The 15815-nt window shown below is 46.0% G+C and overlaps 1 protein-coding gene across 1 annotated transcript in view; it reads right to left on the bottom strand.

Moving 5' to 3' along the window:
* Positions 1-4462: 4462 nt before the first annotated feature.
* The window catches only part of LOC119655215 (flocculation protein FLO11-like), a 47513-nt gene continuing 36160 nt past the window's right edge, over positions 4463-15815 (bottom strand). Inside the window, exon 3 of the mRNA XM_038060991.1 lies at positions 4463-6694. Within this exon, the coding sequence (XP_037916919.1) occupies positions 4602-6694 (2093 nt within the window). The 3' untranslated portion in view covers positions 4463-4601. The remainder of the gene's footprint in view (positions 6695-15815) is intronic.

Consider the following 15815-nt stretch of genomic DNA (forward strand, 5'->3'; position numbering starts at 1 on the left):
CCAAATTTTCAGCGCCGGCTTAATGCTCTGAAGGGCGCCGTTTCGGGACGAAGCGGCGAATCCTAGTAGGCGCGGTTTTAATGCTAGAGCCATTGAATGGGCCATTCCTAGGCCAAACTTCAGAGGGGAATGGATCCTGTAAATGGCGGCGAGAATTGGGCTCGCAGTTTTAAACACCGAATCCGCGCCAACGTTTCGGCGCCCAGGTTGCAAAGGAAACATCCCTGACATCACTTTTGTGTCGGAATCTCTGGCACCATCGGTGGAGGGCGCTTCATGGTGTGGTGTCGTTGCAATGGACTTAACTCAGTGATGAACCTGATAACGACGGCATGTGAGGCTTCCATGCTTCGGATGGGATCCAGCCGTGACATGCCTTCTATATACTGGTGGACGGTAGAAATTGACGTCCTACGGGGGGAGTGTCACACATTTCGCGGGTTGGCACAACGTTTACACGCCAACGAGGAGGCATGTGCATAAAAGCCAGTATAGATCAGCAAAAAAGCGCGATAAGTATCATAAAAGCAAAGCTTATCGCTGGCAGGACCAGGTCAACGAGGTGGGGACTTGACTTCGAGCTTGTCACCCAGAAAATCGGGGCTTGCAGAAACTCTGCATACTAAGTACCGACCATAAGGACCATATTGTACGGGCATCATTCCCCAGACATCTCGTGCGGGTTGATGTCAATAGCGCGGAAAGCGTCGAGGATTGCCCTCTTTTCACAATTAGAGAGCACAAAGAAGTAGTTCTCACCATGAAAAACAAGAAGGTGCCAGGTCCTGATGGTGCCCCTGCGGAAGTTTACAAACTGGTGTTCCGTCAACGGTCAGACTTGCTGCTTGGGGCGTTCAACGGTTGCTTGGAGGAGGTCATTTTTCCTTGTCGCTGGAAGGTAGTGAGACTCGCGCTGATCAGAATAGGAAAAGGAGACCCAGGGCTGCCGTCTTCATATCGACCGCTGTGTATGGTTGACCCCGCCGGAAAAGTGCTCGAGAAGCTCATCATGAGTAGACTCGCTGAAGCTATCCGCGCTGCCGGGCACTTATCTCCAAGGTAGTTCGGGTTCAGAACAGAGAGATCCACAGTGGATGCTGTTATGGAGGTCGTGGGTGTTGATGATCGAGTCGAGCGCCTAATATCAGAAATGCTTTCAATTCCGAAAGATGGACAGAACCCATTCTACATGCCAAGCTATCTCTTGCGGGTATTAAGGGATTATCTGAAAGGCCGCTCCTTGCTCTATGAGACGCTACAGGGCCAAAGGAGGATGAAGATCATGTCGGGAGTAGCACAGGGATCTATCCTTGGATCGGACCTTTGGAATGCTTCCTACGATAGTCTGCGGAAACTTGGCACGCCTGAAGAGTTATGTCTGGTCGATTATACAGAAGACGTTGCGGTGCTTGTTGTCGGACGCACTGTTGAACTGAACTGACTTCGCATATTGATACGATGGGATGGAGGGCTGCTCATGGTTTCAGCCTTCGAAGATGAGTTTCTTCGAGCAAATCAAAGCCGCTGCGGGCAGCGTTGCAGCTGGAGTCTCGGACTTGAGTTGGCTAATTATGAATGTTGGGGGCCGTATATCTACTAGAAGATGTCTTCTTATGGGAGCAACGCAGTCCGTCGACCTTGCCCATGACAAGGAGGCGCATCCGAGTAGCGTCTGCTTATCGCACTGTCTCAGAGTAATCCCCGTTGTCCTCTTTGCTAAGGAGCGCAGATCGACTGCGCGGCTCATCGACAATTTAGATCCGTGGCTGAACCAAGCGCACGCTGAGATTGATTGCTTCCTTTCTCAACTTCTCAGGGGGCATGGAGGTTTCTAGTCTTATCTGTACATGAATGGAAAGGCGCGATCTCCTGATTATGTGTTCTGCAATGGAGTGGCGAACGACGCTGAACACACCTTTTTCTCTTGTGAAAGGTGAGATGACTTTCGTCAGCAGCTTTGTGCAGACATAGAAGTGCTCTATTCGGACAAAATTGTCAGAGAAATGCTGGTGAACGCTGGCAGATGGAGTCCTGCTGCGCATTATTTTCGGGTTCTTTTTATTGTAAAGAAAATTGAGCTCAACCGACAGAGCGACTGGATGACGAGGGGTTCCCTGAACCAACTCCCTTCTTCCCTTCCCCTCCTGTTGGTAAAAGGAATTCCCTGATTTGAAGGCTACCAAAGCTGGGAAAGCCGATGGAATGAGTCAAACGGTTCGAGGCTAGTTCCCTGATTACAGGGAGGTATTTAGCTGGTAGTCCGATGGCACACTTTTGCGGGAGTCCGACATTCTGTCACCTACTCTGCTCCAAAAAAAAACTTGGTGCAATATAATCATATAGGAATCGCTATCCCTTCCAGACCTGGCAGTTGTGACCGGGAAGTTTGACATTTCCCATCGAGTTCCTTTCCTATTTTTCGTCCCAGTTCGTCCGTTCTAGCCACAGGTCTACGACAATGCACGGTTGTAGCCATTCCATCCGAACAGTTTAAGGATTTCAGAGAGAAGCTGACTTTCGCTAGCACGTTATCATCGATCTCTTTGAATAGGAAAGAATCCCTTTCTGGATGGCATGGCATCTTTGTTTCTCTGTTAGAAGTAGAGATGGATCCCAGTAGATTGTCATGATTTGCAACCGATTTTTGTAAATTAAAACCCCCTTTTCGGAGCATTTTAATGAGGTCCTGCTGAAGCGACTGTGCTTCCTTGAGTGTATCTCTGCCTGTCAAGATATCTTCAACAGAAAAGTCCTCTTTCGTTTTCGTCGCCTGCCAGTTGGTATAGATGGATGGCTTTTCCACACTATTCGCTGATAATCCTAATCCTGATGTACCAGCATTTGTCGGAACATCTTCTCTATATCAGTTGCCATTACTTATCGATCACTGTTGTAGAAACTTGGACTGATGAGCAAGGCACCACGTACTGGCTCCCCAAGGCTTCGTCGTTGGTCAACTGCTTCACCAACTGTGCAATTTCAATATTGGCCCGTTTATGAGAGTTGGATAAGGCTTTTGCAGGTTCAGCATTTTGCTTGAACGGAAGTCAGACTATTTACTTCCTAGCATAGTCTTATCTGGTGATCTGTTGATATCATTCCATGGACGCTTTCTCGTCGGTCGTTACAGGCCAGTTGGACAGTAGTGTCTTCCGTGGTTTGTATGGTTTACGAAAAAGCCTGGCCAAGCATCCGAGGGTGGTGTTCACTGCATGCACATGATGTCATTGTATCAGTATCAGCTCCTAGCAAAATGTTCATCTGTCCTGGACTTCCAGACGTGGGGTCAGCTAAGTTTTCAATGGACAGTGTCACTGGAGGTGTTATTGATGTTGTGACTGTTGGACACAACTTGGTAATGCTGACATGTTGACCAGTTTGTAGTTTAACATTTGCTTCCACTTCGTATATCGGGATCGCCTTCGTCATATTAATAGCTGCGTAATTGACTCTGTTAGAGAACTCTGTTGTGAACCGGGGTCTACCAGAACTGTCAACGTGACGAAAAGGCCAGAAATTCTCTGTACCTTCAGCTATTGTGAGTAGTCAGTAATTAAGGTTTTTGCTTTCTGGACTGTTTCAGGACTCAGGATGATCCAGAGAATAAATTTTATTTTTCTAGTCGACTGTCTTCTCGGGTGATCAGCAATCTTAGCAGAGTGAGATTCTCGGATATTCCATCCAATGGAATAACGCAGTGACAGTGGGTCTGACAGACTTCGGCAGATATTTTGGCATTGTTGGCACAATGAATGGTTGGCGACACTCCAAACTAGTGCTAAGTGGTGACGATAATCTCCTGATGTCTAAATTCGCCCGTTGGATGATGAATCCAGTTATGGATATCCTTGAGTCGTTTCACGAGAAGACTCTTATATAAGATTTGAGGCACCACGAATGCACGGACTTACCTTTGTGAGCCATAACTGAGACGGCTTGGCTTTTGTTTGCTTCCAATTGACTTCGTTTTGTTTATCCTGTGGGGCAAAAGTTCCTTGACGAGGTTAATTAATGTGGCTTACTTTCAAATCGAATTAAGTTTGGTCAACCTTCGAGGGCGTATTCAGTGAGTTCTTTATATTCTCATGTATTATTCTCTGAACTAGTCCCCATTCCTTGACTACGGCCCTCAGTTGCAGGAGTCGAAAATTCAACTGCTCTCTTTGCTTAAAAATGAGCCTCAGCTCACGTACTACCAATCCCCTTTTTTTCCGAGATCCCAGAATATCTTTATGGACAGCTCCCTTACCGCTGACATTTCACACTGGAAATGGTCCTACAAGACGAGTGGTATAGATACTTCCCAGGTACCTTTCGCGGAGATAATTGCAATCCAACCCACAATTTAAAAAAAAACCCTAGGCAGAATGGAACATATGAAGGACATCCAAGAAAGTTGACACGCCCCTTCCCTCTGGCTTGAATCAATCCAACCTTAGCTAATTTTTTAAAAAAAAGTACGTCACCTCATTCAATCAGATTTATTTTTAGATTTAGATACTCTTACTGTGCATAAATTACATATATGGAAATGTTTTTGCTTAAAATTAAAATTACAGACATCTTAAATCTACAGTATACTGACATGTTTCAATTCATCCTTAAGAATTCTTCTGGTCATAAGGAACCAGAATTCCTGGGGGTCCTCCAAAGCCACCTGTGTATTTTCCACCACTCGGGGATTGGGTAGGAGATACAGGTGGTGCAACAGGAGCGGCAACAGGAGCGACAACAGGAGTGACAACAGGAACCACAACTGGTGGCTTAGGTGGTGCAACAGGAGCGGATGCAGTTCCACTTCCTGGTTTAATTCCAAATCCTACTTCTTTCTGGTCTCCTAAAACGCCAGGGGCTCCACCAAATCCACCTGTATATTTACCTGAGTCTGATGCTGCTGCTGGCTTTGGAGCTGCTGGAACGGGACCTAAAGGTGCTCCTTGGACTGGTGGTGCAGGCGGAAATTTAGTACCACTTACGGGGGATCCTGGTACTGCCGGTGCTGCAGGCTTAGACTGACCTGGTTGGAGTGAGTTGATGAATGACGGAAGTTGCTGAACGTTGAAATTCGATCCGAACCTTTCCTGGAGAGCTTTACCTATGGCAGTTTTTTGTGGTGATTCATTTGTTGGTGTATTTGGAAATCCAAACGATAGAGAAAGAAACGAGCCTCCTTCATGAGAACCCGGTGGAAGCTCAGGAGGGGGGATTAGTAGCGATGCAGCTACAGTTGTTGAAGGAGTAGGCGGTGGTGGTTGGAAAGGTCGAGAGTTGGATGAGTACGGTGGGGGTAACAGAATTGTCGCTAGCGTGGGTATTGCATTAGGTTTAGGCGGGGAAGTGGTGCTTTTGATTAGGATTTCTAGAGGTGGGGTTGTGGGGAATGGGATACTGTCTAGGTCTATACGTGCAACGTCTGGTTGGTTAGGGGGAGGATTTTCTGACACCGGAACATTGGTGGTCGTAGTGACTATGGTAGTTGTTGGAGGTCTGGTTGTAGTGGTTGGAGGTCTGGTTGTAGTGGTTGTGGTTGATCTTGGTGCTCTGGTCGTAGTAGTTGTGGTGGCAGTAGGGGTAGAACTGTGAAGTTCTGAATCCTGCGCTTTTTGTTGGGGACTTTCGAAAGGCGGAAGTAATACTTTACTGATGGCTGGAATGCCTAAGTTTATTGCACCTGGAGGAGCAACTCCAATAGGAATCCTAGTGGGACCATTGTCAACAGAATTTCTGGTAACTACCTCTGTGATTGGAGGTACGAAAGTGGTAGTTGTAGTGGTTGTCGTAGGGGTAGTAGGTGGTGGTGGGGTAGTAGTAGTAGTTGGAATGGTTGGGGGAGTTGGGGGTGGAGTCGTAGTAGTAGTGGTAGTGTATGGAGTAGTTGGAAGTGGGGTAGTTGTAGTGGTTGTACCAGGGGTGGTGGGTGGTTCTGAAGTGGTTGTTGTTGTAAGGAGAGGAGTAGTACTTATGGTTGGAGCAGGAGTAGTTGTGGTAGTAGTTGACACATCAAAACCGATTTTCTTCTGCTCGCCCAGAATACCAGGAGCCCCACCAAATCCACCGGTGTATTTTCCACCGATAAAAGGTTTTTTAGTTGTGACAGGCTCATATGTAGTTGTTTTTGGGGTAGTGGTTATCGTTGCAGAGGGAATTGCAGTTGAAGCGGTAGGAGTAGAAGCAATAAGCGCAGGAGAAGAAAGTGAGTCAGGAATAGGTGTGTTATTTGTCAAAGTACCTGAAATCTCATTGATTGCGTCGTCTTTTGTCTGTGGGACAGATAACGGTGGCAAGAGTTCATTAACTGGAAGTGGAACTGATGCTGACGGTAAATTTGATGATGTTGGTAGACCATCTTTATCTGGTTTGTGGTCACTATCAAATGGCGGAAGTAATCCATCGCTGGGTCGATGAATTTCGGTTATGCCGGATGCGTATGATGGAATTGGGAAGTTGATTCCTTGTGTGAAAACTGTCTTTTTGGGATTGTTGTTGCTGTTACGGTTGCTATTTGGACCACTTAGGTCATAATCAGCTCCTGATGGATCGACTCCAAGCACTGCTGGTGGAATTGGATTTCCATAGCTATCGCGTAGTGGCAGGACAACTGGCTTACTAGCACCGTTCGCATTATCGGGAAGAGGTGGCTCCAGTTCCAATGAGAAGGGCACTTTTACTGGTTGATCAGATTGTTTGTCGTCAACTAGAATGATTGAAGAATAAATAATTTGAATTAAATTTATGCTGACTGTCCATAATGTAGATGAATGTAGTTGATTTAAGATGATATCAGTGATTCCCATTAAAAGTTTTCGTTTTGCCTTATTTCGAGATTTTTTTGAACTTTTCTATAATTGAACTTGATTTTTCCTTGTTTTTTCCTAATAAATTTCTGCCCTATATGTAGCCTGTTTAGGATTCAAGCGGTGGACTGTAGGATATACTGATAGAGGAATATAGCTCTATAGGAGTCAACATATCTGTTTTTGGTGGTTCACATGTGGCTCTCCGCTATTAACAAAACTTACGGTTCTAAACTTGGAAGTTGAATGGAGCCCCTTGAATCTAGTGACCTCAATGAGTAAGCCTAAGTAAGCCTTACGGTACTACTGAAGGCTATGGGTATGGCTTACGTGTCTCCCCTCTCTCTACTAGTGAGGTTTACATGAGTACTGGTATTTTTTATTAAGCAAAAACCAAAAACACGCGGGTTTCCATACCATGCAGAAACTGATATATCAGGCGTAGGCACATCTGCTCATAGTTAGGTAGGAGTCAGGTAGCCTAAACAAGGTCAACATCGGCCTGCTGCGAAGACTACAATCAACAAAAATCCATGAACAGAGGACAAAGTCTAGCTAAAGTATATTTAAGGATAATATATCAGACTTCATTGAAAAAATAGCCCTTAGAGGTGCAGGCACTAAATGGTATTTGCCCTGTCTGAAAAAATACCTGGGGCTGAGAGAGGTCCTGAAGAAGGGTCGCGATAGAACGAAGCCTTCAATGGCGGAATCGAAGAAGAGGGGAGAGCAGCAGAAGCAGAGATCAGGCCAGAAGGGAATGCCCAAGAAACCGTAAAGGAAATTAAAGTAAAGTAAAGTAAACCTCTGGAAGACAGAAGACCCGACATTAGCTATGCTATTACGGTGAAAGGCATTCTACTGGCCATTCTACCTAAATCTTTTCCAGAGCAAATATCCACTCGACAGGAGCAGGAAATGGTCGTGGGGCTTAGCGTTAGCTTCTGATCACAGTTGGCACTAGCAGATTGCGCCCCGGAGGTCACTGCAGGATTGTTCATGACAATGGTCCCTCAATTGCCTGCCGGGGATCGAACAAAACTGATGATATCCTCTGGATTGAAATGGATGACCGTCCTTGGAAGTGATCAACAGCCACAAGTGCCGCATCAATTATAGATCAAGGGGCACGGACATAATGAGAAACCGAAGAAAGATACTTCGGATGACACAGTTTGTGGAAGATCAATCAAGAACCAAGAAGGAATGGTGGAGATTATGGAAACTGATAAGGAGGGATAGAGGAAAGAGAGGAAGGAGGAAGGAGGAAGGAGGAAGGAGGAAGGAGGAAGGAGGAAGGAGGAAGGAGGAAGGTGGAAGGAGGATGGATATTGACCTCATCCCTATTGAGGAGAAGGGACTGGATGAAGATTTGGATGTCCTAAAGTCCAACACGGACCGTGAATTACATCAAAGTGAACGTCAGAAGAGGAGGCTGATACTTCGACATTGGAGAAAAGTTGCAAACATCATCGGCGTAATTGCAAGGGAAACTTCCAAGATCAAATTTGTAATAGTGCTAGCCCACAAATTTTGGGCGTACGGAGGGCGTGAACGAGTTTTGCTATAAGTCGGCCGAATCCTCCTTCATTTGGTACAGGTAGTAAGCCTTCGCGATCTAAGGCTAAATAGTGCGAGTTGATTCCGTCTCGACAGTAACCAGCGAGACACCGACTGTACCTTCCGATGGACTGCCAAGAGCAGAGCCCCACCTGGCCAAACCGTCAGGCCACTCATTCCCCTCTATGTTTCTATGACCGAGAATCCAGAAGAGGGTGACCTTGAGCGTGCGCACCGGAACTTGCAAAAAATCAATAGTCCTTATAATAGCACCCAGCGTTCTTAAGGTTTCAGTTCAATAAATCTTTGGAAGATAGCCTATTCTCGATCTCAACTTTGTTTTGGTCAGTCGAATAGAAAAGCAAGAGTTTCTCAACTTTGTTCTCGGCTAGGCTTTACGTGCACTTGACTTCATTTCCTTTAGGCTACACACCTTTCCCCACAGAAGCAAGTGTTGCTAAGCCACATTTGCGCATCCCGTCTTGAAGAGTGGAGTCCTTTTTTAATAATATACCACAAAATCATTCTCGTGACTATGTTTAGTTTGTTTAATGGCTCAGATGTAGACTTCGCAAGTCTTGGCAGGAGTCGGTGGAGACTCATGTTGTGTTGGCGCTTTAGGTTGCGCAAGGGAAGATCCCTTAAGTCTTTGGAATATAGCCCTTTTCGGCTGGGGCCTGAAAGGTTGCACTACGCTTGTGGGAACTATCCCTACTGCTGCATTTATGTGAATGATGATTTTTTTAAAATTCGACACCTTTGTCCTGCGGCGACGAAGAGGCTCCTAGTTTGCGAATCTTTGTTCGGAAACGAAGGACTGTAGCGTTTGCGCTCCTATCCTCATGATGAATCGAAGAGAGCTCTTTTCTTCGTTCCGGGGAGGAAGATGTTAGTTGGTGGCGAGTATTAGGTTGGGAACAGAGGTACGTAGCATGAGGTTGTCAACTTTGGGACTTCAAACTTCGTTTTCATATTCATCTTCTAAAGAAGGAGTGGATTGGCGTTCAGCATTTGGATACATACGTCCCCAATGGTGCAGTCCCTTTGGCGATTTCCAGACAAAGGGGAGCGGTTTTTCGCGTTTTGCCTTTTGATTTCAATGGTGACCCTCGGAGTTCTGGCGGAAGTAGCGATTGGAGATGTGATTCGTCGTGGATATTTCTCCTTAATCGCGGCACTCGGGTTTCAAGTTCTGCTTAAATCAAAAGAAGATTAACACTCTTTCTTGGCCATATCGCCAATTATTGATACCAAGCTGCAACCGATAATGAAGAGCATACTGATGGAGCGACTGGTATTCCTACAGTTTCAGCAAGCTACGTATTTCGATACAGTGGGTAAGTATACTAGTTCGCATTTCAAGGGGAAATATATGTCATAGATAGGTGTGTCAAACCTCCAAAGGCGTTTCGAATTGCAAAATTTTGCGATCCTAATCAACAGCGTGGCGAGTATAAAGGCACTTAGAGCCAACGAGGTAAACTCTAAATTGACATGGGAATGCCTTGATAGAGTTCGACTGGTTCGCACAATAGGGTGTAGAAACTCTAGGTTGTTTGCTATCCCGTGTTATGAGTCAATAAGGTAGTAGTTGAACTGGCCAGAATCCTTATGTGGGCTAGATCGAAAAGGTGCAGGGAGAGGGGAGCCAACGGCCATTTCTTCAAAGATTGCACTGGAGATCCATGACGCATGTTATGCAAAGGGAAAGAGGAAGTGGACGACCGCCACGTTGCAGGTGGTGGAAGGTGTCCGGCATATAGGAAAGAAGCTAACACCTGGTCCGCAAGAGATCTGGGGAACTGGGGATGAAACAGGATTCTGAACAAAGTATTGAAGTTGGCTGCCAAAATCAGAGCCCCATAGTACATAATCACATTTAAATCGTGAATGGTGGTAGGAGTGTTTCCTGCCTAAGACTGGGACACCCTCTTCATATTGTCCTAGTTGCCTTTTAGACTCTACTGGGAAGATATTGAGGGTGGTATACACCAGGCTGTCGGGCTAGCGATTAGTCTATTGGAGCAGCGGTACAAATTTCAGTGAGCCCGTTCTATAGTCGATATCATATCAATGATCCTGGATCTGGCTCGAGAGATGTCGATCATTGAAAAGTGCTGCCCAGTGGTGATGTTAGCTGGTAGGAATGCCTTCAATTCGCACAACTGGGGCTAAACTCCCTGTGTCCCTGCTTCCTGCTCGGATAATCGTCGGTTACCTCTTGAAGAGTATAATGTATGATGGAGTGGTTGATCTTCGCGTGCCGAAAGGCAATGTTGATTGGCTTTGCAGACCATCTGGTTGTGGTAATTGCGAAGCACCCTGGGAACGTGGTAATTTACGTAAGTGAAACCATTCACGCAATGGAAGACTGGTTACTAAAGGTTAAACTGCACCTGACAGACGAAAATATGGGGCAGTCTTTATTAGCAATCGCACGAAAAAGAATATTGTCGTCGTTGATAAAAATGAGGTCCTTTTAAATCGATCATTAAATGTAGGGGATAATGATCGATGACAAGTTGAGTTTCAAGGGGCACTTGGGACATGCTCGAGAAAAGGCAGTAAAGATTAGTTCATCTCTGACAAGGCTGATTTCTAATATTGAAGGGTCGCCGACTGCTTACCACGGGGGTGGTGAAATCCATCTTGACATACGCGGGCCCTGCTAAGGGCGAGCACTGGACAACGCGGTGAACCAGAGAAGGGTGTGTTGGCCATACTAGCCAATTGCGTTGAGGGTATGCAGGAGAGTATCGGGTTACGCAGTATGTGTCATCGCGGGAGTGACTCCTTTGGATCTCCTAATGGATGAGGAGAACTGCTTCAATCAGAGAAGGGGAACGAAACTGCCGGATGGGACTTCGGACTTCCACTGGGAAGCTTCTGTAAAGGAGATGGCGTCAACGGTGGGATCATTCTGAAAAAGGTCATTGGACCCATACACTCATCGCGTGTATTGAGTGATGGGTCGAGCAAAAACACTGAGAAATAAATCACCACCCATGTTAACAAAATTCGTCACGGGACACGGTGGTTACAAGAAGTACTTACACCGCTTCGGATTTATTTATTTATTTATTAGACAATAAACAGAGTAAATTCCAAGTTCCGCGAAATGGACTTTGAAAATATCTCTGTTGCGTATATTATAAGATTCAGGACGGTAGGTGATGTCCTAAGGGGCGGAGCAGTCCATCAGAATCGAAGAAAGTTTGCGCATAAATCCAGATAGGTTCTACACTGTTCAGAAAGGTGGGAGCAGGACGAATAGACCACACCAGGAAAGTTTTTTAAAGAAGAGAGAACGGGTGAATATACATTGCAATTTTTCGAGGGTAAGATAATCACAACCATTAGTAGAGCACTTGCAAACCAGAATGTCCAAGAGGACGCCGTCCACAGGCGATGATATATCGGAAAACAGCTTAAGGTCGCCGCAGGCATAGAGAGTAAAAGGACAAGTAAAAAGAAAAAAAGTAAAAGGAAGAAAAGGCAAGTACAAAGCAAGAAAAGATAAAGAATGAAAATAATAAAAGGTCCAGAATAGAGCCCTGTGGGGCGTCAGAGGAGCGGGAGGAGAAAAGGGGTGTGAGGTCATCAAAAGAGACGCACCAGGATCGGTTAGAAAATGAGGTGGCTAAAAAGGTCGGGCAGCCAGTCATTGAGATACCTTTCCAAGATTTTTGGAAATGGAGGAAGGGAAAGAAATGGGACGGTAATTCTCAATAAGAGACTTTTTTCCCACAAGTTGAGAAAACGGTTCTCTTCGCGGCTCCGCGGCTGTTGATTCTACTGGGGAGGGCAAGGAGAATGAAGTGAGCAGTTTAAGCAAAAAAAGGTTAAGAGGACCAATGAAGTATTCGATATGAGGAGGGATAAACAGGGGAAGGTAAGAAATACGGGGCAGGCTGAATCCACCAGTGGGAGAGAAGAAGAGGAAGGGGAGGGAGCATAGAAAGATCAGATCAAAGAATTTAATGAAAAGAGAAGAAAGCGTGGCCGGACTGCGTTAGTTCCAAATGTAGGTCCAGAACGGTTTGATGTTTCCGCACTTCAATGAGTCTTCAACACCGGTCAGATACTCTTTTCTAAACTTAAGTATTAAACATTTGACCGCGTAACGTACGTGTCGAAGAAAAGGGGGCTGAGGCAGAGAAAATATATACAGGATATGATAAGGAGGAATGCGTTTGGTGGAATGACCCGTACGATGACAGAATCGTACTTGAAACAGGAGCAGGAAAGATGGTTTCGGCATAGAACAGGGACTTAACAGCTATCAGGGCACCTCTGCCGGTTGACTTGCCAAGTGCGGTGCATTCTCTGTCACAACGAAAGACAGAGTAATCTTCGAGCACTTTGGAATATAAAATCCTATAATCCAGCCAGGTTTCAGTAATGCAGATGATGAGATGTTGGAATGCCAAATCAGATAACTTGAAAGTCGACAGATTGGTCCTTAGATTCCTCACATTTTGGTAAAAAGGCCTTAAAATCGTACAAGACCAGCGAGATAAGCGGTGGAGGAATACTCACCTTGAACAAATCATTCGGTTTGGAGAGTCATCCTTTGTCAACTTTAGACACGGAAGAGATGACGGAATTGAGTTGGCCTTGCTTCAGGTATTTTGGTGGTGAGGCAACTTTTAGCAGGGGCCCGCTGGAGCGACATGATATCGAGATAAGGCACATTGGACGAGTCTGTCGACTGTTCCAAACGCGAGATACGTGGATAAAAGAGGGAGGTTAGACGACGTCCTCAAAGAATCTATCAGAATTCACAATCTCATGGAAGAGATACTAAGTTCGGAAGCAAATTGAAGTGCGGAGAGAAAAAATAATACCAAACCCAATGCTTAAACACTTAGAAAAAGGAGGCATCTCTAAACTGGTTATTGGATTCATCAACGTGCTACAGTTAGCAGGTACATAATAACCATCAAAGGGATGCAATTAGTTCTTTTAGGACAACTTCCCTTGATACCATTATCTATATTAACTAATAACCCCTATGTGGAGTTGCCAAATCACCCATCAGACGTGCCCTTGCATGCGGATACGGGAACGCTCGGTGGATGTGTCATGGGCATATGCATGGACGCAGCCTAGAGATGCGCGTGTATGGGCATGCTTAGTCGCAGGCCGGGTAGGTGGGAATAGAGAAGATGCTAAGGTGGAAAGCAACTTGACTATGGGAAGGATACCCCGAAATAAAACCAACCATGGAGGAGAAGAATAGAGGGAAAGTTACGGTGTAAGGCTTCGGAAACCCAGTACCGGCGGTTTTTGAGAGTAGGCAAGCGGGTTTTCGGTCGCCGATATCCAATGTTATAAACGCGATGGATGGAGTAGAACTGGAACTATTAAGGGACCCGTTCAGAAGCACATCGATTCGTCGTAGATCTGCACCCTTACAGCACAAGGGGGAGAGTGTAGCAGAGTACGGGAAGGAGGAAACAATGCCGGAAAACTACTTGAGCGACGTAAGGTGCAGCGAGAAATCGAGAGTTGCCTTCATCGCACTAGGTAATAAAATCTTAGAGCTTTGCGAATTTATCAAGAAATGGCCGAATATCCATCAAAGTATAAGGGCCATGATTCGAGGCATTTGATTGGCGTACGGCAAAGCCCAGGATGAAAGAGTTGCCAACACACAATTGGGAACACAAGTGACGCTCACAAAAAACTCGGGGGAGGCGAAACCGAGGAAGACGCATCGCAAACAGTTGAACGAGTCAACTGACCGGCAATCCCCTAAGAGAGAGAAGGACTCAACTCCCAAAAAAGTGGAGCAACTAAAGAAGACTGCTCAAGCTGCTGGGGAACCTCATGTAGCCGCAATTTCGAGGAGAGGGTGCAAACTTCCTAAAGAGGATCTGGAAGCCTGGAGAATAGTGTCTCCTCGGAAAAAGTGAGTTAGGAGGAGGATACCACCGGCGGTTATCATAATTTTCAAGAGTGGCGAATGGTTGTACGCTGACATTCTCACAAGAGTGAATGCAGACCCCGAACTTACCACTTTGGGAGATAATGTTAGCCGCATTAGACGGTCACAGAAAGGAGACTTTATGCTGGAGCTCAAGAAGTCCAAGGATATAATGGCGGATAAATTCTTGAGCCAAATTGGAAAGTTCTTGGTACAGGAAGCCAAAATCATGGCTAGCAGACCGGAGATCTCTATAGTTTGCAGGGATATAGATGAGGTCACCAGGAAGGATGAGGTTCGTGAGGCTTTGGAAAAAGAATTCGACCTTATTGGACTTGAAGGGTCCGCGATAAAGACGCTACGAAAACCCATCATCAGTCTACCAGTGGAAGCAGCAAACTGTTGGCAGCAGGGAGAGTAAAATAGGCTGGGTTATGTGTCGCCTTAGAGAGTTAAAGCGGTGCTTTAGGTGCCTTGGCTTCTGTCATATCGCAAAGGCATGTTCCAATGCTGATAACAGGTTGAAGCTATGTCGGAGATGGGGAGCGAAGGGCCATATCAGTAAGGAATGTGGACCGTTGGGGCGAGGCCTACATAGTGGTAATGAAAAGGCCGAAATAGATTGTTACCACTCCGTTCCCTCACCACGAAAATAGGGAAGGCAAAAAGCTGTTCAGCTAAATGGGGGCATTCTACCTCCAGTAATTGTTGAGGAGCTGCGGGAAGTATGTAGTAGGGTCGTTGACAACAAGGGCGCAGGTTTGGATGGCATCCCCAACCGAGCTTTGAAACCGGCAGTGAAGACTAGATTAGACCTTTTCGCCAACACCTTCGAGGCGTGGCCAGAGGAAAGAGTATTCTCTGTCCAGTGGAAAAAGAAAAAAGTTGGTGTTGCTTCTGAAATGTGGCAAGCCACTTGGAAACCATCGTATCGTCCTATCTGTCTGCTGGATACAATGGGGAAGATGATGGAGAGAGTCATCTATAACAGACTCCCACCCATCGTCGAAGACAGCAATGGTTTGTCGGAACGCTAGTTTTGTTTCCGACATGTCTACTTTACGGTGGACGCAATTAGCATGGTAGTAAACCTGGCAAAAGGCGCACTGATATTTGGTGGCTGCTGTGCCGTGTTGTTGCTGGATGTCAAAAACGCATGCAACTCGGCCAACTGGAACAGAATTAAAGGGGTATTGGCTGACATAGGTGTCCCTGGGTATTTAGCGAATTTGGTGAAAAACTATTTCTCAGAGAGGACTCTCTAGTATGGGACGGATGACGGCTCCAAAGAGTACATTGCCACAGACGAGCTGCCACAGGGATCGGTACTTGATTCCCTGTTGTGGAATATCATGTATAATGGGGTGCTTGCTCTTCCCGTCCTAGAGAGGACTACGATTGTCGCCTTTGATGATGATCTAGTTGTAGTTGTTACAGCAAAACACCCAGAAGATGTGAAGATCTACGGGACGGAAACAGTAATAGCGGTAAAGTCCTGGGTAGAAAGGGCCGGGCTAACCTTGGCACACCCG

This window comes from Hermetia illucens, chromosome 4 (genome assembly GCF_905115235.1).
Source record: "Hermetia illucens chromosome 4, iHerIll2.2.curated.20191125, whole genome shotgun sequence".
NCBI classification, from domain to species: Eukaryota; Metazoa; Arthropoda; class Insecta; order Diptera; family Stratiomyidae; genus Hermetia; species Hermetia illucens.